Genomic DNA, 26677 nt, shown 5'->3' with positions numbered 1-26677 from the left:
TAAATTTATGGGTCCTTGACAGTGGCCAAAACTTATTAAGCTTAAGTGGATTATCTTTATTATTTTTTTGATATATGAAGTAGCACGCTTAACATCATCAAAGTATTATGCCAATGTCAGAGTGAGTGCTATTCTTCGAATAGTCAGTTAAAAAAATAAACACAAAATATGTTAATTTAAGGCAATTTATTTTTTTCAATTAAGAATACAGAATATATATTTTGAAAATGGACATTAATGTTAATATCCAATCACTTTCACAATAAATTCCATGTACTTATTCATTCACGTTCACAATAAATTACATGTACTTATTTATTCACGTTCACAATAAATTCCATGTACTTATTCATTCACGTTCACAATAAATTCCATGTACTATCAGGCATATTTACATATATATCCCTGGTATACTATAAATCTCTTTTGATAGCTATAAACTTGCTTTTACCAGAAAGCTATGATCAAGATACAAATAATATATCTTAACCCTTTTGGATGCCAGACTTACCATTTGTCAACAAACTCCTCACAGTAATTACCTCCCTCGACAGATTGTGATTACTATACTGATAAGGGGAGATCACTGCGTAGGAGATTGCTGCCACAGCTCATGCAGTCAAAGATCAATTTTAGCATTTTGATCTTTAACTATTCCCTTAAATGAACAATGGACAGTTTCAAACTCAAGGCAGGACTTGTCCATTATACAAAGCAGGGTTAGGATTTAACTAACGCTGGCATCTTTTTAATCTCAAATAATGAAATATTCCCTCTCCTTCACATGCTCATAATGTACTTGACATATCATACACATATATGTTAGCATAAAGGAACAGGCAATCTCTTGTAACAATTATGTTAGCATAAAAGGAACAGGCGATCCCCTGGAATAGACTCCTATCATGCCCCTATGTCAATATAATGTACAGATATATACATGAACTACAAATACGGAATTAGCCTACTATATATATATATATATATATGAGCCTCTTCACAACAAAACCAACATAATGGGTTTGCGACCAGCATGGATCAAGACCAGCCTGCGCATCCGCGCAGTCTGATCAGGATCCATGCTGTTCGCTTTCAGTTTCTCTACTTGCTATAGGGTTTGTAAGCGAACAGCATGGATCCTATCCGCGCAGTCTGGTCTGGATCCATGCTGGTCGCAAACGCATGATGTTGGTTTTGTCGTGACGCGGCTCATATACTCCTGTATTAGACATCGGGATCTATTACAATATATAGTCAAACGAACATTTTAGAAAAACTCTGGCCGTGACCATCACATGAAGTTATCAGCAAGAGGACTATTATGGCCCTTTGTCGCTCATTCAAAGAAACATTGTTTAGAGGTGAGCTAAAAATAGATGCATTATTGCTCCTCAAGTCCATTAAACAAAGTCATAAATGAATTCCTTTGAATAAAGTGCTAAAATAAATTCCGAAAACACCGTGCATAGTAAATCAAACATTTAAGTTGAACATATAAGTCAAATAATTAATTACTTGTACATTTATCAATATATTTTTATTGATAGTTGTCATTTGTAAATAGCATTGAACTAAACTTAATACAAACATGAAAAAAGAAACAAAGAAATCACTTATTTATTCTAATGTGTTTTACTAATTATTGTAAAAAACACACTTTTGCTTCATCTGATACATATCAAATGAGAAATTGAAAATCTAAGTCTTAGCAAATATTGACCAAATCTGCCCATGACTTACTCTTACTTAAATGCATTCCACAACATAAAGATAAAAAAAATCTGTTAAAATTTTATAAATCTTTCAGTATTTGTCTGACAAATCCATTGTTCATAAAATTGAAATTCTTAATATACCGTTGGTTTTTTTAAAAAACTTAAACATCTTTTTCTACCTAGCTTGATCATGAAGAAAACTTAATAGCTAATTTGAACACCTCTCAAATGTATTAACTGGAATTTACCAATACTGGTGTCATATGAAAGAAAAAAAATGCCGTAATCCCTGTAGAGTTCAATCCCACAACTTTCAAGTTCAGAGCTCCAAGAGGTAGACATTAGGCTTATGCTCACCTAAGAGGGCTAGCAATGGACACAACTTGCCTCTGCCATAAACACATGCTAGCTTGAACACCTATGTAATCCATTCAATATTTAGCACTTTCATAAAATTTAGTACATGTACTTTTGTAAAATTTAGTACTTTTGTACCTAAATCTGTGACAACAATACAAATGGAAAGCAAGATAAAACCATTAAACAAATCCATTCAGGTAATGATTTCAAAAATTCATGAAAATATTTCTAATAAACATACAAAAAAAATTTTTTTGTTGAGAAGTTCATGTTTGTTGTATATTTTGTTCACATTTTGCTACCTTTATGACACATTACTGCCAGTTCAGTGCTACTTTTTGTCAGTTGTTAAACATCCAATATGCTCTAAATCCATGATTAAAACCATAACTAAACACAATGTTTGACATTTTTTAAGAATTAAAAAGTATATGGATTTCTGAGGCATAATGTGTCTTTAAGTAATATAACCTGATGAAGACAAATTTAGATAAAATGTTTTTTGTTGTTTTTTTTTAATTTCAAATATCATGGGCAGTAGTCATTGATAACAAGATGACATCTTACATTACATTTAACTAACACATATAAGTATAAATAATTACTAGGCTCAGCTTTATTACATAAAGTAACTTCTACTAAACAAAACTTAGTAGATTTTTTTTATCAAGGAAAAAGAACAACCTCTGCAAGAAATTGCAATATTGCGACATAAAAATTTGAGCTGCATCACAACAAAACCAACATAAAGGGTATGCGACCAGCATGGATCCAGACCAGTCTGTGCATCCGCGCAGTCTGATCAGGATCCATGCTGTTCCCTTACAAACCCTATAACAAGTAGTGAAACTGAAAGCTAAAAACATGGATCCTGATCCGCGCAGTCTGGTCTGGATCCATGCTGGTCACAAACCCATTATGTTGGTTTTGTCGTGACGTGGCTCAAATATATAACATAGCTCTTCCTTTATTACACACATATTTTCTCAACTAAATTTAACATTAAAATTACGTATGTAACATTCATACACTTTCTGGTAATTCAAACTTATTGATAAATAGAATATAAATAAATGAAAATGGCAAAATATCAGCACTTTTTTAAAATATTAAAGACCTTAAAGGGTATAAAGCTAGAACTGGAAACAGTATACCGTAAACATTTCAAAAACTATACAATCTTGTTATTTTCAAATTCTAAATTCATTCGTCATATCTCAAATTAGTTTTAACAAAGAGTGTTCCTTTGTTATCTAATGCATATGATTTAAATACGAAAACAAAATGATTTCTAACAATACACACAAATACTGTAGCATTCGGAAGCTTTCGCCAAAGTTTAACTAACATGCTACCTGCTTTTATTAGAAATAAACAAACATTACTCTTTCATTCCTTTGTTGGTATGCACGTTATCAGTATGTACAAATAGACTGAAAGTTACTGTTACTAGCATGGTTAATCACATGCTTAAAACAGGCCATTATTTTTTTTCTTCATTTCATTGTCTTTCTGCTTCACCGCCCCCCCCCCCCCCAACTTGTTTTCATTCAATTTAAAATGGCCGCTATCATCCAATCATTTGCAATCAGTGAATTCCAGTAAAGTGAATTCTAGTCAACAATTTTTTTACTGATTACAAACACTACAAATATAGCTTTATACCCTTTATAGTTTATTGAACAACACAACTTTTTATCAAAGACATAATGATTGAACATGTCATGCAAAATGAATTACATTAGCATTAAATAATCCCAACAAAAACGAACAGGCTATGGTGTGATATTTGTACATAAACTTTTAATTTACCATATTATTAAAATAACAATTTCATTCTAGTGCAAAATAAAATTTACAATAAATAAAAAAATCTTTTAAAACAATGTATTACAATCTAATGAGACAAATGTATTTAAGGTTTCTGTAAATTAAATTTAGATCACAAGCTAGCATTAACAATGTTAAAATAGATTGGAACATTTGAAAAGAAAAAAAGAGACAAAAATATGACAAGGTCCTCTTTCTGGTATTTTGAGGGATATAATTTTCTTTTAATGAAATGAATCATACTTCATGTAAAATGTGTGCGAAAAGTTGCGAGATTATTTGAAAACAAACAATTATGATTTTTATGAATGTTAAAAGTTTTAATCAAGATCAACTTGTGACAGATTCCTCTGTTCTGTACTGGGTGTCACGGGGGTCATTGCAGGGGTCATAGCAGGGGTCATAGGGCTATTTTCCTCTCCGTCCTCGTTCCCAAGTAAACTTTGTATCAAATTACCTGGTTAAAAAACAAATTATAACATACAGTTAACTAAAACATGACCTTATTTGCAAGTTAGTCAACACGATTTTAAAGCTGTAATTACTTCTCTGGTAATATCATACATTTACATAAATGTGTTACTAAATATGTTTTATGTAAATGATAACAAGCCTTAAACATATAATATTCTGGATGATGTCAGAGGTCAAACAAAATAGTAACTGCTTAGATAATTAGAGGTGAATAATCACAGTAGATTTTACAAAACCAACATTTTTTTAGAGTGCCATGGGTCTGGCAGTCAAGGAACTAGAAATGTGTCCACAGGACACAGATGGGACACAGGACACAGATGCCTCCAAATTCCACTGTTTTGTCAGTCTACGAACTAGGACAGTGACTGTAGGACAGGATGAACAATGGGACAAGGGCAAATCTATACGCCCCCCTCGGGAAGTGAGGGCATGTAAACAATACTTTGGACCTCAAAACATAATAAAGACCTCCATGTCAACCTCAAACAATGCCTTTGGCTTCTGACCTGTAACTGTTTGCAGGCCAAATGGTTCATCCTTTTTCAATAATGCTCATTCCCTTAATGTACTATTTCTTAAATGGTAACAAAACTGTCAAGCAAGAAAGACCTGGCAGAGAAAATCCTTACCAAAAAATCCACCTTGAGACTGTGATTTGGGTGCAGGAACTCCAAAAAATAGCTGCCCTATCTTATCAAGGTACTGAAAATATTAAAATAAAATTATACAGAAAACAATGAAACAACAGAAGATGAAGTGCATAAACTGTGCTCCATCCAAAAAATGTACAAAGGGAGCTGTTTGTAAGTCCCAGGTTAATGCATAATGATAATGAGCAACAAAAATATAACCATAACATAAAATCATTTGTTCGGCTTCCAATAGCATTATACCAGATTACACCTGATGACATACAGACTTTTGTTTCTGTTAATTAAATATAAGCTGTCAATAACGTAGATGATAAACAAGGATATCAAATTACAGTACCTTGTTCTCCATGAAATTAAATCTGATTAACATCTAGTAAACATAACACAGTGCTTTTTCCCCCAACAATGACATGAGTTGTTTAAAGGCTGATTCCCCTCAGGAAATTTTTTTAAAACCATGCAGTTTTTCATTAAAATTCAATTGACTTTAAAGTTTTTGCTTTCTTTTTTGCATACATACGGCATTATTTTCACAAAAATTAAAGGGAAGTGCCTCTTCCCCTTCCTGTGGAAAAAGTCCTATATCATGTTAATGTATAACTAATGTTACAAGCCAGTGTCAGAATCAAAACTTCATACCTCTTTATACGTAGGGTCTCTGCTAATAGCAGTTTGATACTTTTCACACAGCACTGCAAACACAGCCAATTTTCCACTGAATAAAAGTAAACAAAAACAATAATTCAATAATTAACTTATAATTATCAAATATAATATTCATTAATAAGTCTCTAAATTCATCATGAAAATTGTGTATACAAAAGAAATGCAGCATAAAATTTAATTATCATGACTAGTGTCATATTATACCCATGTTAAGGGTTAAGGCAGTCTGCGCCTCTGTGCAGTCTGACCAAACTACTGCATTTTATTTTGTTTGACTTAAGCATTATAAAGCCAGCATACTGAAAGTGGCTGCATGGTGAAGTGGTTAACTTAGACTAGTAATATACAGATTGTTAGCTGCATGGGTTCAAGCCATTGTCTCCTTGAGCAAGAAACTTTATACTCATTCCCAAGTACAGATTGGTTCCAGGAACAGATTTGAATGTGTCTATAAGCGTAAAGCCAAACCCACCATACATGTATTAACTACAGATAATTCCATATTCAAAGCTAGACAAGACAGTTAATATAAATCTTAGGGTTTAAAAGTGTTCCAATGAATTCTATGTCTATTATGCATACAGTATAACTTTAGCAGTGGTGCAAATTTTGAGACACTAGCCTAACAGACCTGTGAAAAATTAGCATGATATCACCATATTTTTTATCACCATACATACATGTAACAAGATATTTAGCCATAATAAGGCAGTAACATTACAGAATTGTTTTTGACTTTACTTTCCACTTTATAAATTTAACATTTTCGGGCTTGTCAAAACCTGTCTGGTAAAGTACATTTTGCCCACCACTAGCCTGAATATTGGCTTGTGGTTATTTTAGCCCTAAATTTATAAATTGTGTACGAACATTATCACTGAAAATGTATGGAAATAAAAAAATATGAATGACTTACCCTTCTAATGCTAATAATAGAAACCATATAAAGTTTAATAAAGGTTGTATATATGGTGGCCCTCCTTTCACGTCAGGATGACCTTTTGTATATGTTACGAAAACTACATGAGCTGTATCCTTGTTTTGAAGGCATAAAAACCTGAAAAAGAAAGAGGAAAAAATTAATGTTGTAAAAGTAAAATTGAGCCATGAGCGCTATTACTTACTATACATGTTGTAGACATAATGGTTGTAATTGTAAGACATCTTGTGATCTATAACAAGCCTCAGAAAAGGTCCCCAATAAAATTATAAATACCATAAAATTTTAATAATTGCTGATGCTCCTCGATACCTTGAAAATCGTGTCCTTTCAAGTAAGAAAGCATAAAATTAATTATTGCCAGAAGGGAGTACCAGTCAAAATGCCACCTCCACCTCAGTGGAGTGTAAAGAAGACTCACAAAAGTTTGACATAATTGCTTAATTGATGCTTATATTATCAATATCTGTTGGACAGTATAAAAAAAATTCAGCCCTAAATCTTCCCTACAGTACTGGACTTAACAAGTGCTTTAACCCATACACAAGTAGTTTGTGCTACATATAGATTTATACTTACTGGAGTACAGTTTGTGCTATAAATAGATCCACTTCTGAAGGATATCCCTGAGAGGTTTGGTATTCTATTAACATAGTTGCAAGGTTTTTACCATCAGAGGAATGTAGATAATGATATCTTGCTTGAACATAATTTTTCTCTGAAACATAAACAAATAATTTAGTGTTAAAGTGGTAGTGGTGTTGATAGTTTTCACTCTGGATCACAGCAGTAAGCCACATTGAAATTACCAGAGCACAGATTAACAACCGCATTGCTCTGTACATGCCAGAGCAGAGGTTCAGTGAAAATGACTGTAGAAAGGTTTTCATGATCAATCACAACAAAGGTGACCTACACTGCCCGGGGATTGAACCCAGGGCAACTGATGCACAGTCATGATGTTATCTTGAGAGGTTCGGACAAATTGTATCAAGAATCAAGAAACTATATTTAATGACTTCATTCAGAGCTACATGTATGTGGGGGCATTATGCCACATACCGTCTAATCTGTGAAAACAGTATTTAAAGAGAAAGTACTACATATTTACCTTTACATATAAACCATCATGAGTATTCCCCCTTAAAAATTCTAACTCAAGTTGGCAGGAGTTACTTACCCTGCCAGAACAACATGCCACATTTTTTATGAAGATCTGGATGCCCTGCTCGACATTCAGGTGCTACACTGATTGTCCAGCGTAATGCAGCATTTAGATAATTCAATCTGTCAGGACATTCATTATTGTCCATTATACGAAGTAAATCTACAACTTTATCTGAAAAACAAAAGTTCTTTTGCTATTGATTTTAATTTACATGCCCAAAATCCATAAAAAATGTCAGCTAATCATTTTACTAATCCCCTGTTTTAATATAAACAAAATGTAATTCCAAAACAAATTATATTGTTTGTTTTTTTGTTTAAATATATATTCACTATTAACTGAATAGAGTAAGAAACTTCTTAGACAAACATAATTGCTGTTACAAGTTTTACGACTAAAAGAATTCTCTTATGAGACCTTCACCTGCCCACTACATGTACATGCCTTATAAAAGTTCCCTTTATAAGTCACAGGAAACCTTGCTTGAATAGAAAAACAAATGTACCAAGAGGATGATGATGACTCTTCACTGCTCATATTTCCTTTAAAGTTTTGACCTTAAAACTAATCAGAACTTATTTTTGTCATGGCCAACAGGTTTCAGAAAATTTCACTTTTTATATACACAATTTCTACCTAAACAAAGACACGTCAAAAATTCATAAACACTCATGAATCATTTCACCTAATATCTTCCTGTTATCAAATAGTTCTAAGTAGATAAGTCAATCTACATGTACTACAAAAAGTACAAGTTAAAACAAAACCACTTTTTCTTGACACTTTGCATTCACCAAATTTTCCCAGTGAAAAGTTCCTCGTTTCATACTACACATGTATAAAGTTTTCAGTAGATTGTTAATCTCTTCAAATGCCAGCAATAATAACAAAAATATTTTGTCACTACGACACTAGTATAGAATCAGGCCTGGCTTTGATGATGTCTGACCAGACGCTATTCTGTTAACTGATATAATTTTATAACTACGTTATTAAAACCCCTTAAAAGCACACTTGACAGTTTTGAATTTAAATCATTTATAATACATGAAAATAGGAGTGATATAATTAAAGAAAATTATATATGTACATTCCTTGAAATTATTCTGAAATCTGGCAAATAAGTATATAGTCTTTTAGTTTTACTCATTCATATTCATTAAGTCTTGCAAGTCTGTCTTTTGACTTTGATGACACTTTACAACTTTTCAGTTCTTTTTGCTCAAGTTATCATAAGTTATGTCTTAAAATATCAAACATTAATATATATTTCATTCTTTTGTTTATAGTTTGATTCAATGTTGTTTTAAGTAATTGTCTGTGTAAATGTATGTATATAAAATGATTGTTCAAATGTCTCAGGAAGATAGGATAATTAGGATTTATGCGATAGAGTTGCCTTTGGGAAATAAGTATATTTATTTATATACATACCTGTATTATCTTCAGATACCGGGGTCTTGGCTGTGTTTAACACATCTATAAGTAGTAAGGCTAAATCAGTTCCACTGCTATACTGTAATAAAATTTTACCAGACTCATAAATCTCACATGAAAAAGGTGTATTATCATTTAGAAAGTTCATAAAATATGGTAACAAATGAAGTTTGTTATTACTGAGCAGATACTCAACTGAAACAATGTCTCCTATAAATGAAATTGTGTGTGTACAGTTATCAGAGACAGAAAATTCTACTTATCAGCTCTACTTATCAGCTCATTAGGACATGAGCTGTCAGAAGGATAGCGTGCTTCACTATTCTTAGTGCTTAATATTAAAAGAGAGCCTGGATAATGTAGGAGTTTCTAAGTTAAAAAATGCTATAATTCTGTCAAAATGACAGTGACCCTGACACCAACACCTGGGTGAGTACAATAGCTCTCCCTATTCTTCGAACAGTCCAGCTAAATATGTAAATTATGTGCATTATATTTCTGATGGGTCTGAAATTTTGACTCCTTTGGCAAACTAGCTACACATATCCCCTCCAGCCTTATACAAACAATCATACATAATTACCTGTTTATGATGTAGTAATGTTTGTGATCCATTATATAGTAGATCTATTGCTTCAGCATACTTCTTTGCTCCACTGTACCTATAAAATATTAAACAAACCAATGTACTAAAAAAATAGTCTGCTTATCAATACGGAGGATAGCAGCCAATCTAGCTATTTCAATTTTACTACCTTTTTTTCATGTTCTTAATCTCCCGCATACCTTATTCTAATCATGTCATTTAGCTGCAAAATGATATATAACTTAATATGATTTACATAAAAAATGACTTTGCAATTTTGACTTATACTGGACTAGTGGCATTCTGCTGATTTGGCGAGTTCAACCCCTTGCCTATATATTACATATAAACTATATTTTTTCCTAGAATTACTTTTTTACACTATCCAAACATTGTGCCGGGTCCCTTTGCTTTGGATGAGATAGATGTTTAACAATAATTTTGGGTGAAACTTGCTGACCCGCTTTTGCCCACCCCCAAGTCATAGTGTTTGTGGATGCAAGAGACCCGTTTTATAATAAGATTCATTATTGAACTGTCATTATTCATAAAAAGTATAATTCTCATAAACGAACCAGTCCTACTGTATCGAAATATGACGTGTGCTTTAGTTTAAAATAATTCTGATGAAACATATTAGAATTAACTGATACACTGTCTGGTTATAAAAATCATACAAAAATTAATGAACAAATAATAACAACCTAAAGTACAACGTGCGATACATCTGGTGAGCTTCGTAAAAGTTGCCGGAGTCTATACATTTTTGACATTTTGCGAGAACTCTCTGTACGCCGGCTGCCATTTTGGATTATTTCCACTCGATGAACTGAAAAACGAAATGAGACAAATGAAACGGAAGGAACAAATTCAGAGTAAACACTACTATCTACGTGCGGCTCATTGCATCCTTAGACTGCATCAAAAATTCTTTTAGATGATGATCAGGTGCGTGTCTGGTCGAAAATAAAGACCCATTATTAGCACCATAAGCAGGACATGCTTTCCTGGTAAAAAATATGACTAGAATGGCGGAGACCTTGCAATCTTGGGATGTCCAGGAATGAAAACTTTTTAAATATGCATGACAAGCATGTTACTATAAATATAAATTATGAAGTTTGAAAAAAATCAAAAACGTATTCATCTAAATTTGAAGTAATCTAACCTTAAACTTTTGTAAATTTAGAGAACCACAGAGATGTAGGTCTATATTGCACGTGTTAGTCTTTAAAAGACGAATTATCGCATGTGTACAAAAAATTTGCAAAACATTTAAAGTTCTGGAAAAGTGGAGATCCATCGAGAGTATAATGAAAACAAAGCAAATCAATTAATTCTGGGAAATACAATATTATTGTCACATATATAAACATGCATATAAAACACACAAAAATGCAACGATTAAGTAGTATGTTTTATGTTACCCACAAATTTTCCATAAAGTTAAAAACTGAATTATTTCCAATGGGGTCCATTTACTAGTTGTATCATTGACTCAATTTTATAATAATAAATGAATTACTATGAAGTTAAAATTATTGAAAAATTCGTGCCAACATTTAAGTACAATCAAGACGATTTTTCGATATATAATGAGACAAATACATTGTACATAAACAAACTTAAACAAAATCCGTATAAACTAATACATTACGAAATACAAATCAAGATGTAAAACATTATCACATAATTTTCCAATCAATTAAGTAATATTTCAACATATAATTCACGCTTTTGTTATTTTCATTATTTAGGAAAAGTTTAACTTTCGTTTGGCTATTTACGATTGCGTTTATTTAAGGTCGCCGCCGGAAAGCCCATATGGGCGACCGTACACTCAAGTCGGGCCATCCTAGAGCATCCCGCCGAGATTTTTTCGTCGATTTTTTCCAGCTTTATTGGTGGAGGAAGACCCTAAGTGCCCCTTCGGGCATTATTTCAGGCACGAGCGGGCACCTGGGTAGAACCACCGACCTTCCGTAAGCCAGCTGGATGGCTTCCTCACATGAAAGATTTTGACCCGAGTGAGGATCGAACTTACAACGGTGAGGGACCTGTGATTTCAAGTCAACGACCACGTAGGCCCCTAATGGTTGCAAATTAATGCATAAACCTTTATACAATTTCTGTAATTAAAGTCTCTGATAATTGTAGACAATAGAAATGTATCATTTGGATATTCTTATAAAATATTAAAGAAAACAAAAACAACATACGCGCGCGCACGCACGCACGCACACACACTATTGAAAAATAGTAAGAGATTTAGTTTAAACACTAATTTGATGAATAAACAAATAGTCAGAACAATTTATTATCTGCTTTTCAAAGATGTAAGTTGTATATCGTATCATGTATTTCACGACTTATCAACAACATTTATATAATTCTTTCGTGGATTGGTGTCACGTATGATACTACATAATATAACATCAACATAAAATATTTATGGTAATATAGACCTACATGAAGCTTCCACCATGCACCAATTCAATAGTTTATTGAATTATTTGTTGAATATATCTGGTATCTCGTACTTATGTCGATGCCTTTAGAAGCATTGATCAAATATATGTAGGATAATTAAAAAGTATTTTGAAATTTCAAAAAGTTAAGGAATTTCCCTTAAATTTACCATTGCATTTTTATTGCAGGAAAATTGTACTGTCCCTGATTGAATTTTAAAATGGTCAATAATATCTCAGACGGATTAAATATACGTATTAAATGGATCTTTTTCATATTCTTGAAATGTTTGAATGGTGTAATTATAGTTTTAAACCATTTAATATTAAATCGTTCCGTTTCGAAATATAAATTCTTGTTGTTACAATGATTTGGTGGGCGAATGTTTTCAATTTATTTGGTGGTGTGTAACCTTAAACTTAGCCTAGAGTGATTTCCCCTTTGCATCGTCTTGGCAACGAGTCATTAGTAACCAAGGCGGCAACATTTGAATAGAAGAATAGCTTTGAAAGCTGAATTTACATTTGAAAATAACAGTACAGACAAGTTTCAGTAACTGTAAGTATATCTAGTACAGTTTATTATACTTCATTAACGGCTTTGTGAGTATAAAAGAGAGCTTTTATACTGTAATATAGTGAAATATCATAATTTCGGATCCATTTATTCAGTAAAATATCTTTAGGTGCTTTTGTGTATCTTCGGCCGTCGGGTGACCTTAATTCGCCACTGTCTAGAATTAACACTATTTCTGCTTATCTCACAAAGTCTTGTCATATGATCGTAAAGAAAGAAAACAATTGAATACAGGGTTTTCCCTAGGATTTTTGGGAACATGACCCATACCCATGGAATTGGGAATTTCAGCGACATTTTGTTAAAAAGTGGGGGAAAAATGCATGACTTTAAATTTTGCAGTGATTAAATGAATGCAAAGACTCACTTTCTAGGATGGCATCTTCAAAACTTTAAGCACCATAACAGTGAAGAAGCCCTTATTTTAGAATTTGTTATTCATATTTTTATTTTGTAACTTTCAATTGGAAATTTTTTCCTGTGGATTGCGAAAATAATGTACTATTTTCCATTGGGAATATGACCCAATATAGGCTATAAAATAAGCCAAAATAATCCCTGGAATATTAACATAACTCACTTATTGACATATTTTATTCAGCATATAGATTATAGAGTGCTTGCATAAAAATATATGATAGTTTATCAAACTAGCATTGCGAAAATGCTGAGAGTAACGAATCATGGCCACCTTTAGATACATAAGCCCATACTATATTGTCAGGCATATCTGTAAAATTTTTACAAAAATTGAATTGATTATTAATTAATATATTATAAGGAGTAGATCTAGATCTAGTATACTTTCAGGGCCGGCAAAATCTGATTTTGACTTACTTAATTGTCCGTTTTTATGTAAAGCATTTTTTAACTTGTCCATATGATATTTACATAGTTTGTTCTTAAAAATTTTCACTTGTGCGTACAGGCTGTGGGACAACCTGGGCAATTTATTTTGCGGGCCCTGACTTTAGCATGGGACTTTATATTATCGACATTCTTAACTTTTCTATACATGTATGTCTGCATTTCAATGTTTAATTAAACATTTATATCAGAGACATAGATCTACATCTCTGTGAAGCAGAACAATCTTAACTAAACATTCAATGTTTTATCATGACCGCACATGACACAATAATGAGAGTATGTCTGTAACAGTGTTTTGTTGATAATACAAGGTTCGAGTACTGGCTGGGGACTATCAAACCAGACAATCACCAAACCGGACAGCCCTGAAAATGCCTGATTTAGTTTTTTTCTTTGTCCAGTGGTTATTGGTCTATCAGCCGCTTGTTATAAACATTAAATGCATATTTCTTCTATAAGTTATAACTCGAGTACTTAAATTTATTTCACTGACTTTCGTAAATGGTGATATTTTAATGTCTATTTCAAGAATGTTGACATTGACAATTTGGACATTAAGAGTGCAATACCTGACCTCTTATAGTAGTTATAATCATTTGCATCTAGTAAACAATAAAATATCCAAAACTTCAGCATTTGTTGCTGAAATATTGTATATCATGTTGAAAATAAAAATTAAAACAAAAAAAAAAGTTTTTATCTGAATAAAATCAATGTCATGCACATATCTTTCCAGACACATGGTACTGTAGTAGGGACAATTTAGATTAAATTGATACTTTTCTTGACAGCCTAAGATGTAAGTGTCAACATAAATAGAAATAAACAAACTAGTTTGTTAGTTATGAGAAGAACCTAGCAGTAGCTATACTTTGTCAAACTTGAAGATATCTAGCTTTAAAGTTATGAAATGTGAATGAGAAAAATGTTCAAAAAGTGTCCGGTTGATGATCCCCAACCAGTATATAATTATGTTTACATAATTTTGAAGTAATTTAATAAGCTTTAAATGGGCAATACTAGTTTAGCAGACTCCTGTCTTTAGATAAACAAGCACACTGCTTAAATATGGGCTGCCACTCTTATACCTGGCAAATAACATATATTTGTTTATAAAGCTTCCTTAAAGTTTAGAATATAAACCCTACTGGTTTCCAAGCAGTTTCCGACGCCAAATTGCACTTTTAACAAATAAAAAAAATCTGCCTATTGACAAATACAAAACTTTGACATAATTCAAACACAGGTACCTGTCCAGCATTACCTTGTTTCCGATTTTGCTGTTATACTTTACTTTATAATTTAAATATGGCCAAAAATGCAACAACATTTTTTTTGCTTTTATTTAAAATTTTATAGCAGTATTCTGGACATTTCTCATTTTGAATATAATTTGGGACCTGTAACGGTATACAATGTGACTTTATGAAAGAAATATAATTTTCCAACCTTTTCTGTATAGTCTGCAAGTATATTGTGAATGGTGCCTGTGCCCTCAATTATTATGCATGAGGATTCAGACTGGAATTAACTTGAATTAACTGAAGGTAACTTTGAAACTATAGGCAAATCTTCAAAATATATAAACAATCATCAATAGAATGTACTTCACCACAGGACTAGCTGGTGTGGAAATATGAATTTTTGCCACTTGCCCATGAACAAGTTGGGCAGAAATTTTTAATTGTTCTCATTTTAACTTTACTTGCCTGTATCAAAATACAAAACATTGGCAATATGTTTTAACGAGAGTTACTGAGAGGTAAAAGTGCACTTTCATTGTAGGGTGTGCCAGGAAAAGACCAGACATCATTTCACTAGTTTGAGGAAACAATCTACAAATTTTATAAGGCATGTGACGTGTCGCATGTAACTGAAAAAGGATTTGACCTAGAGTCATGAAACTTTACAGGAATGTTGATCAGCATGTGTAGTTGTGCACCTGGGTATTTTCTTCTGGATTTATTTAGTATTTTTAGAGTTATTGCCCTTGACTTAGTAAACTTTTGCAATTTTCAACTTGTGTCGCATGTAACTCGAAAAGGATTTGACATAGAGTCATGAAACTTTACAGGAATATTGATCAGCATGTGTAGTTGTGCACCTGGGTATTTTCGTCTGGATTTATTTAGTATTTTTAGAGTTATTGCCCTTGACTTAGAAATTTTTTGCAATTTTCAACTTTTGTCGCATGTAACTCAAAAAGGATTTGACATAGAGTCATTAAACCTTACGGGGTTAAACCTGGGGTTTTGCTTGTGGATTTATCCAGTATTTGTAGAGTTATTTCCCTTGACTTAGTAAAAACCGTTTCATTATGTTGTTATTTGTTCCTTGAGTGCTTGAGCTAGAATCACCCAACTTTACAGGAATAATGATCAACATCACTAAATTACAGGAATAATGATTCACATCACTGTGAAGCTTTTGCATGTGGATTTTTTTTCAGTTTTGTAAGAGTTATTGCTCTTGACTTACAGTAGTATAAATTTGCAATTTTCAACTTGTTCATGCATAGCCCAAAAGGTATTTCACTTGTAGGCCTGAAAGTTTACAAGAATGTTGGTCAGCATGTGCCTTGGGGTTTGCTTGTGGATTTATTCAGTATTTGTAAAGTTCTTGCCCTTTACTTAGTAAAGGAATTTTAGTTTTCAAAAAATATTTGACCTAGAGTCATAAGATTGACAGAGCAGTGGCGCGGTGGGGGCACCCTTGTCCTATGGACACATTTCTAGTTTTACTTAGTTTAATGTAGGAAAATACATCTAATTGCATATCAGACAGGATTATCAACTGTTTGAAGTGGTGCTAGAAAACCTTGCCTTACATCCCCTGAAAATACAAGTCGCGTGCTTTAAATGTCATTGATGATTCCTGCGCTCCTTTTATGAATTCTAAGAGTGAGGTCATTATGCTGTTATGAATGAAGTTGTAAATTCATACACAACTACAAGAAAAAAGTGCTAAATGACAATATTAGTTTCGAATTTTCTTTCCGAAATTTGATTAATTTTATATTATATAATAATTATACAAGAAAAAGAATGGTACACCAGCTGTCATAACAGACAGGAATATCTGGCTCTCGGTAACTGTGTAGTGGAAACTTGGTAGTAATAGAAGCAGTAATGGACCATTTATATATAGTGATTAGACCAATGCTCAGCGCAAAATCATAACAAATGTTAACACTTAGAAGAAAATGATTCAAATTTTCCAGAGACATAGAAAACAAATATACATGTAGGCAACTTTCTAGCCAGCTAAGATATTATGTGTGCATGCTAAACTTAAAACTTGTAGGAAGTAAAACTTATTAACCAGGTATCAAAATGCAGTGAAATAGTACATTTTCTGAAAGCTTATTGTACATGTATATGATATTTAAAAATGTATATGTATATGTGCCCTTTTTTATTTCAGAACTATAAACAATGGCAAATAAGGGACAAAAGCTCAACTTTGCTGAAAATTTTCTGCTCAGTGGTATTGCTGCAGGTATATCAAAAACTGTAGCAGCACCAATTGAGAGGGTAAAGTTATTGGTTCAAAACCAAGGTGAAATGTTGAAAACTGGCAGGTTGGACACACCGTACAAAGGTGTGATAGACTGCACTAAGAGGACCTTCCAATCTGAAGGAATATTGCCATTTTGGAGAGGCAATTTAGCCAATGTGATCAGGTATGAAAAGTACCATTTCATGCAAAAGATAAAAATATTTTATATTGAAGTGCCTAGCAGGTACATATATTTTGCAAGATAACAATTAACCCAGTCAATTTAACATGTGCATGATTGTGCATTATATCATGATTTTTAAGAATTTTTACATTAATTTATAAAGGTATAAAAAAATTATATTCCTTTAATGATGCTGCTTTTTTTTTTTCAAAATCTGTTCTTATTTTCAATAAATTTGAATTAAAAGCTGCTATAAAGCTGTTATCTTGTTTTACATTTAAGGTACTTCCCAACTCAAGCATTGAATTTTGCCTTTAAAGATCAGGTAAAATCCATGTTCAAATCGAACAAAAATGAGTCTCACATGGTCAAGTTCAGTAAGAACATTGCCTCTGGAGGCGTGGCTGGTACAATGTCTCTTTTCTTTGTATACTCCCTTGACTTTGCACGTACTCGCCTTGCTAACGATAGCAAGTCATCCAGCAAGGGTGGAGAGCGACAGTTTAATGGCTTAATTGATTTCAAGAAAAACCCTTAAAAATCTGATGGTGTGGGACTGTACCCTGGTTTTTTAACATGCCCTTTGGGAACTTCTCTACAGAGGCGCATTTTTGTCTTTAGAACCCAAACCCAAAGTGAAAGGGTGACAGCAAAAAACATGGTGCCAGTTTTGCCCCTTGGCTCGGTTCACCCTAGCTTCCGGGAAACCCTTTATCCTGTGATACAGTTAGACGTCGTATGATGATGACCTCCGGTGAAGCCGTCAAGTACAAGGGATCCATTGACTGTGCCACACAGGTCATTAAAAATGAAGGATTTATGTCTCTCTTCAGAGGTAATTTCCGCATATCATAATTTTCAAATACTATCGACATTGACAGCTTAAACAATTTGATTTTTTCAAGCTCTTTTCTATTAAACTCTGTTGAATTTATCAAAAATGTTATATTTTTTTACAAATCACTTTATACTTGCTTTAAATTGCTTGCTTTATCAATCATTTACTGGAGAAAATCTTCATATAAATTTGTTAACAGGTGCTGGAGCAAACATCTTGAGAGGTGTAGCAGGTGCAGGTGTACTCTCTGGCTCTGACAAACTTAAGGAAATTTATGTTAGAGCTCGTGTAGGAAGCAACTAAGGTAATACTTTAGTCTCCCGATTACATTATTTTCTAAAGCTCTGTCTTTAAAATGGGAATGTATCTTAAAGAGTCTCCCCTTAAAAATATGGTAAACAAGATCAACAAGGGCGTTCAATAAATGCAACATGAGATCTGCTGCATTCAGTTTGACAACTACAGTTTTTTGTTAGAATAGACTCTACATATATTATAATGCTGAATTTGACAGTACATTTGTATATATTGTTATTGATAATAATTATAAGTATGTGGTACATTTTTTTATAGATAAAAACTCTGGTAGCTTTAAATTGTATAAGTGTATACTTTTATACTATGTTGGACAAAACATTGTCTATGTTTGGTCATTCAGCTGCCTTTGTATAGAGAGTCTTCATCATGACTCTCTTGTATTAAATAAAAGCATGCTTTGTTTCATATAGTTTATAGGTAATTTGGAAAACAAGTTGGGTAAGTATGTCATAAGTATATTTAATATACTGGGATGGAATTGGCTTTCTTCATTTTTATATGACTGTCATCTCTTATTACATTGAATAAGGCTCAGTTGCCTTGTGCTATGTACATATACTTGTAAAGTTAAGGCATAATGAAATTGTGTGTGTACTTTTAATGTAAATTCATTTACACTGGAAGTGGTTAAAGTTCATAAACAAATAATATTGTAAAACGTAAATGGTCCAAGCTAGATTTGAACCTGCAATAGCATCCTTCTTCATCCAAATTGAGCACACTAGCAGTCAGGCTAGCATGACACATGGTATATAAATGTTTCTCTGTCATACACATGAACTGTTGTTCCATTTATTAAAGTCCATATGTTGTACTTGTGGGGGAAACTAACAGTAAGCAAAGTAGAAGTTACTGAAAATTCAGATTCCTAAAGTCAATGTTTAGCCAAACTTTATGAAATATATTTCAATATACTGATTTATATTGTGTTGATTTTTGAAAGGCCCTGTAAATTTGTTGTAGAATCTAGTGATGAAATAAAATTATTTCATGATATAGGTAGACCTTTGTAGGAGACAGAACTGCACATGTTTTGATATATAATCATTAACCGGTTACAGGTTGCTGTTGTTCCTTGCAGATTTTTGTGTTTTGTATATTAAAAATTGATGATAATATAAATATAATTTGAACTGACATTGCTGTATCTCTTTACAGGTTGCTTGGAGCCCTTCACAGCACATTTTTGGGACAACATCTCAAAATTCTTATTTATTTTGGAAACAACTAAAATTTGTAACATTTTTTTCTTCTGACTGTATGTGCTGTGATTCTCAGATAATTTTTGAAAAATTTTTCTTTTCTTTTTTTTTTAATGTTCCAAAGAAATTTTAATTCAAGTATTAATGGAATTTTCTCTATTTTTTTTAAATGAATTTTTCTTTTATTTTTACAAAACTTATTTTTTTAGACTTATGATATACTCAAAATATAGTGCAACTTACTATTATATAACTTAATATTTAATAAGAATATTTATTTATTCTTTTTTTTTCTTCAAAATTTAATTTTTTTTTCTCTGGAAGTGTAAGCTTCTTTAAAGATCTTGCAAAACTTTTAATTTTTACATTTTGATTAGTAAATTTTGAAAGAATGATCATATTTAATTTTCTTTTTAAGTTGTCACCAACAAAAAAATTTAAAAACCCAAAAATAATCATTTTGTTTTATACTGACAGTTTCATTTACATCACCCACATGAAATAGCCGAGGAAACTTGGTTGCATCATCCACTGTCAGTACTACCATCATCATCATCCATCCTTCCCTGCAAATAGTTCTAAACTGTTACCATTTTAAAAAAACAAAACCTTTTTCAAAACATTTTACCCCTCAATCTTACTTTTAATTTTACATGATTTTATTCATAATTTTTATTTTCTGCTTTGACATGCATAACGTTTTTAATTGAATGAAGTAAATTCAAAATCGATTTTCTGACAGCATTAACTTTTGAATAATTTTATTAATTATGTTTCTTTCTTGTTTGTTTGTTAGTTTTCATTGCTTTTATTTCCAATTATTTTGGTTTTGTTATTTTTTGTATTTGCAAAAAAATGTAGGCATTTTATTCAAGGTTTAAGATCATGCCAAAGAAAAATTCATTGTTTCAAAGAATTTCAAATTTTTTTTTTTTTCGGTTAAGTTATTATTTTCTCTTGAGGTAAAACAATTTTAAAGATCTTAAGTAAATCAACTTTAAAGATCATGTGAACATTATTTTTTTTCCATATTATTCAACTTTTAAGAATTAACTTTCTTTTAATTTCTATTTTAAATTGTCTACACCAAAAAAAAAATAAAAACCCAAAAACACTCATTTTGTTTAATGCCGACAGTTTCATCTACATCACCCACATGAAATAGCCGAGGAAACTTGGTTGCATCATCCACTGTCGGTACTACCATAATCATCCACACTTCACAACAAATAGTTCAATTTTTTTGTTATTATTCCTTTTTTTGAAATTGATCTGAACTAATAAAAGATCGTTTTCCCAAATTTTGTAAAAGCATAGTTTATTTTATCTAAATTCACTAACTCATTATTCTCTTATTATTTTTTCCCTTAAATTTATGGTGTTCCCATTCTAAAATTTGACATTTACAAGGGAAACCTGATCATTATTATTATCGCTATAGCCCTGTTGGGCAATAATCTTACCATCAGTGGTTTTTCAATGGAATTTACTTTTAAACTTTTTGGGCATTTTAACTTTGTCATTTTTTAATTGGAACATATATGAATAATTTTAAAATATTGATTTATTTTGTCAAATAATAAATTAAGTTTATATTTTTTATGATGAAAAATTCTTTGGAATTTCATATGCACTTTTCATTTGTGCCAATTTAGTAACTTCTTTTGGATTTTATTTATTTTATTCATTGAATAGAAAAACCACCCCCAAAAAAATTTATAAAACCACATAAAATACCAAACTATTTTCCATTTTTCATCTCACCTACCGGTAATGCCATTTCATTCATCATCTATTTAAAACTATTTAAAAAAAGTTATAAAACCCCTTAAAATACCAAAATTTTACTCATTTTTTCATCTCTCTACCGGTAATGCCATTCCATTCATCATCATCATCATCATCGTCATCATTTTTCATTTTACCTACTGGTATTTGTCATTAATTCATCGTAATAAAAATAAAACTTAAAAAAAAAAATTTTAAATCGTCAAAATTCCAAAAATTTATCTCATCTTTCATCTATCGTACCAGTAATGCCATTACTCTCATAACATCATCCAATCATTTGTTTGATGATCATCTTTTGGTTTTTGGTAACATTTGGCATATATATATCATCCTATCATTTTTTGATGATCACCATCTTTTTTGGGTTATCATACAATATTTTGTAAATTAACATCACTAATTTATTTCATTTGAATTTTAAATTTTTACAAGTAAGCATTTTGTTATGTCTGAGAACACACAATTTTCTTGTTTTGTGATTTTTTATGTATTATTTTTAAATTTAACTTTTTTTTGGAAATAAATTTCTTTGGTAAAAATTCAAACAATGTATTTGTTATTTTATTAATCATGCACTGTGCTTTACATGTGTCTGCCTTGAATGATATTACTAATATAATATTGATTTTTTTTAATAAATTATAAAAACTGTACATTGCTTATTATTACTTGCAAAACATATTCAGTTTTATTGACTTAAATATATATTTTACTTTATATTTAACCCTTAGCCCTGACTTGTCCTTCAAGTCAGTCTGATGCCAGTCCCTCATCCCTCTACAACCACAAAAAAAAGAATAATAATAAACCATACTAATCAACTCTGTCATATAAGTTTACAAAAAAACATTTAGATGAAAAGAGCAAGTGAATTTTAAGTTTTACTGGCTAGAAAAGCTTCAGTAGTTAAAAGCTTCAATAGGGCCATTTTTTTAAAGAGATTTTGAAACAACATCCCTTTTAAAACATACGGAGCTATTGTCATGACCCTTTCATTGATGTTGGTTTACCTTTTCGTTAAAATCCATTTTCTCAAAAACTATTAAAGCTGTTCTGTTCAAACTTGGTATACATGCTTATTGACATAAAAGGACATCACTTCAAGAGAAAATCCTAAAATTGTTTTTTGTAAAGTTATGCCCCTTTTTCAGCTTACATTTTTAGCCCTGGTGAACCTTTTTGTTAAGGTCTATTTTAAAAGCTTTTCACTTCAAACTTGATATTCATTTTCACTATCAAAAATAAGACAATATTTTAGAAGGGCAGATAATCCTAAAATTCCTTTTTGCAAAGTTATGCCCCTTTTTTCAACTTGATAGTTTTCTTCTTAAAACTGCCCAAGTTGTTCACTTCATACTTGGAATATTAATTTGGAATGCATTTCTAAAGGGCAAACAACTTAAATAATTATTTTTTCTCATTTATGGCCCATTTTTACTTTGAATTTCTTGGGTAAGTAAACTTTTTTTGTTAAGGTACATTTCTCAAAAGTATTAAAAAAATATTCACTTTAAACTTGGATAACTTGTTCATTATCAAATATAAAATGCATTTGTAAGGGGGAGATAATCTACAAAGTTTTCTTGTTTTGTTATTTCCCAAGTTTGACTTAATGTTTGCCTTTTTCTCAAAACTATTCAAGGTATTCAAATTTTTCAAATTTCCCCTAAAAAGAAGGAATGATTTTGTCCAGATTAAAATATGGACAAGTCCATTAAAGATATCATTGATAAGCATGGTAAGGGTGAATTACACAAGTAGATATTAAAAGGCAAAGAAGTTTAAGCTGATTTTAATCGCTTGCTTCTCGATCACTACCGTAATGGGTCAAATTACTGCCATGGACTTGACTATTGGCCGTCATATGCAGAACCTTTAGGACAGTGGTTCTACTCTTGTGCCTGAAATAATGTGATGTCTAATCTGGCATCTGTTTAGTCCTTTTCAGGGTATACAACTGAGTAATGCATTATATATTAGACAAGTGATTGATAAAAACAAACCTAGCTATCTGTGACTTGACTTTGGTTAAAATAAAATACAATCATATTGTGATATTGACAAATTAATGCTAGCTTTACTTGTTAGATAATAGCTTTACTGGACATCGACGACGTCACTTGGAGACGACGTCATCTTTGTCTTATATGTGTTCAGATCAGTTGAATAAACTTTATAATCATGAATTAGAGTTGATTAGTAGAAGACATAACATTGGCGACGAGGATAAACAACTCCAGTAGGTTTTATGATGTTGTTTACTTGTTGATTTACTTAACATCATGGCTGAAGGAGGTAGAAGCTTGAGGATTTCTCCGTTTACTGTGGCAGAAGACCACATAGCAACGGGTGATAGGTGGGATGATTGGTTAGATGAACTTGAGCGTGAAATGAGATTTTTCCGCATTAAGGAGCCTGAAGACAAGAAGGATGCAATGCTGATATTTGGTGGTGAGGAGATAAGGCGATTGAGTAAGAGCCTCCAAGACCCAGGTGAGGGTGATGTTTATACAAAGCTAAGAGATAAATTATCAGATTATTTCGCACCGAAGAAGAATGTGCACTATTCAATATATATGTTTTTGAAAATGAGACCCATGGAGGGTGAAAGTACACTAGCATATGCAGCGAGATTGCGAGAAAAAAGCTGTGAATTGCGACTTTCATGACATTGATGCAAGATATTGGAACAAATTATTCAAACAACAGATAACGCAGACCTTATACGCAATGTGTTACACAAGAAGTGGACACTTCAGGAAACTTTGACTGAGATGCAAGTCAAAGAGGATACTTCGATGCAAGTCAGAGCAATGGGTCAAAGAAATACCATGATGTTGCTAAAATAAGCAGAAAGAAAACATACGAGAGCAAGCATACAGATTCAAGATCAACAGATAACAATAGACTTTGTAAATACTGCAATAGGATACACCCACGACAAAGGAATTGTGTCCTGCTTATGGTAAAATATGTAGTAAATGCGGGAAAAGGAACCATTTCGGGGCAGTTTGTTTCTCTAATGCACAGCAGAAACATAGATCTTTTGGCAGACAGACCAGAGGAACTTATAGTAGAGATATTCGATGTGCCACTGGTGAGTCAGATACAGATGATTCAGATATTCAAGATCTTGATTTTGTTGACGATTCGGTAAAACATCTTCGAATTGGTAAAGTAGAAATTCACAGAGTAGGTGATTTAATAAAAACAGTTCCAATTGTAATTAATGATGTCATTGTTCACATGGAACCTGACAGTGGAGCAGATGTTAATGTTATGGACGAACATCATTTTCGTAAATTACTGCGTGATTCTTCAGAAAATATAGTTCTTGAAAATCCAAACTGAAATTAAATACACTCCAAAACAGACTGAAGGTATCTGGTGTTTTCAGAGCTACAGTAAGGAATGAAGACAAGAGGAACTGAAACAACATTTGTTGTTATTGAAGGGAAAATAAATTCTCCACCATTGTTGAGCAAAAAGACACTTTTTGATCTGGGCATGTTAGAAATACGACCAGATGGGTCATTGAAGGAACCTAATAATTTGAGAATTGGAAATAATCACTTAGTCAATTCCATTCTGAATATACAAGCGCGATCTGAATTGGATGAATATTGAACTGTCATCAGGAAGTTTTTCATGGCATAGGACAAATTGAGGATAAGAAAAACAATACAGAATTTCTTGTGAAATTTTTCGATGAGGAAAGTACTACACCTGTTGCACAAAAGCCTAGACCAGTGCCATATTACCTTCAGGCACCTTTACGAACATGGTTAGATCAGTGCATAAAGGAAGAAATCTTGAGTGGGTAGATCCAGGAGAGCCTATAACATGGTGTTCACCTCTGGTTGTCCAACCAAAGCCGAGATATTGCAATGTGAGCAAAGAGTCATTGGGACCGCATATGATAAGGCGTGTGTAGATTTGAGAGTACCAAATAAGTATATGGAGCGAAACAGAATTTTACAGGCACCAGTTATTGAAGATTTTACTTGTAAGTTTCATGATTGCAAGATATTTTCAAAAATGGATTTTAAAACAAGGGTACCATCAAACTAACACTTCATCCAGAGTCAAGAGCTATTGCTACATTTAGTACACCATGGGGTAATATGCGACCTAGGAGATTGATATTTGGAGCAAAATCTTCATAGGATCTTTTTGATGAGGCTATGTTTAGAATTTTGGGGATATTCCTAAATGTCTGAACCAAAGGGACGACATATTCATTGGAGGTGTGACTATGCAAGATCACAACAAAACACTAAAAGCTGTAACTTGAACGAGCTAGAGACTTTGGTATCACATTCAATAAAGACAAATGCCAATTTTGTGTACAGGACATGGAGTTCTTTGGATATCGATTTACCAGCGAAGGACTTAAGCCAACTACAGAAAAAGTAAGAGCTGTTAAAGAATGTAAAGCTCCAGAATCTAGAGAGGCAGTAAGAAGTTTTCTAGGCATGATTGGATATCTGTCAAAGTTTATTCCAAGATATGCAGTTTTGACAGCACCATTGAGAAGATTGACTGGGCAAAATGTACCATTTCAATGGGGTCATGAAGAAGATATGGCTTTCCAGAAGCTGAAAGACAGCATTACAAATGAGAATACAATGGTGTTTTTTCGATCCAAGGAAACCTATAACTGTAAGAACTGAGGCAAGTTTCCATGAAGGATTATCAGCGGGATTTTTTCAAAGGACAAGCAAAGGTTTGCAACCAGTGCATTACATCAGCAGATCAATGTCAAGTGCTGAAAAGAGATACATTCAAACAGAGAAAGACGCATTAGCAGTGAAATGGGCGAAGACACGATTTTCCATGTACTTACTAGGAGCACCAAAATTTAAAATAGTTACAGCACATAAGCCTCTTATTCCTATGTTCAATAAAGCATGTGCTAAGTTACCTCCAAGGATTGAGAAATGGATCATGGAAATGCAAGATGTTGATTATGAATTAGTGTATGAACCAGGTAAAGATGCAGCAGATCCGATGGATTACTTATCGCGTCATCCACTTCCAGAAACAAGATATGGATGATACAGAAAAAAACAATCAAGATGATTATCAATAATGAACAT

The 26677-nt window shown here is 32.3% G+C and overlaps 1 protein-coding gene and 1 pseudogene across 1 annotated transcript; one reads left to right on the top strand and one right to left on the bottom strand.

Moving 5' to 3' along the window:
* Positions 1 to 3729: 3729 nt before the first annotated feature.
* On the bottom strand, positions 3730 to 10693 carry LOC132755144 (Golgi to ER traffic protein 4 homolog). The gene is made up of 9 exons (XM_060745948.1): positions 10537 to 10693; positions 9830 to 9908; positions 9244 to 9325; positions 7822 to 7980; positions 7221 to 7359; positions 6618 to 6758; positions 5675 to 5750; positions 5012 to 5084; positions 3730 to 4362 (listed from the first exon to the last, which is right to left on the bottom strand). The coding sequence occupies exons 1-9, from the start codon at positions 10635 to 10637 to the stop codon at positions 4226 to 4228; spliced, it is 987 nt and encodes a 328-aa protein (XP_060601931.1). The 5' UTR covers positions 10638 to 10693; the 3' UTR covers positions 3730 to 4225.
* Positions 10694 to 12714: 2021 nt separating this feature from the next.
* Positions 12715 to 18571, top strand: LOC132755143 (uncharacterized; annotated as a pseudogene).
* Positions 18572 to 26677: the final 8106 nt, after the last annotated feature.

Source organism: Ruditapes philippinarum, unplaced genomic scaffold, assembly GCF_026571515.1.
Source record: "Ruditapes philippinarum isolate M1 unplaced genomic scaffold, ASM2657151v2 ctg782_1_1_1_1, whole genome shotgun sequence".
In the NCBI taxonomy this organism is placed as follows: Eukaryota; Metazoa; Mollusca; class Bivalvia; order Venerida; family Veneridae; genus Ruditapes; species Ruditapes philippinarum.
Note: the sequence above shows the minus strand (reverse complement) of the source record. Positions and strands in the feature narration are given on the sequence as shown.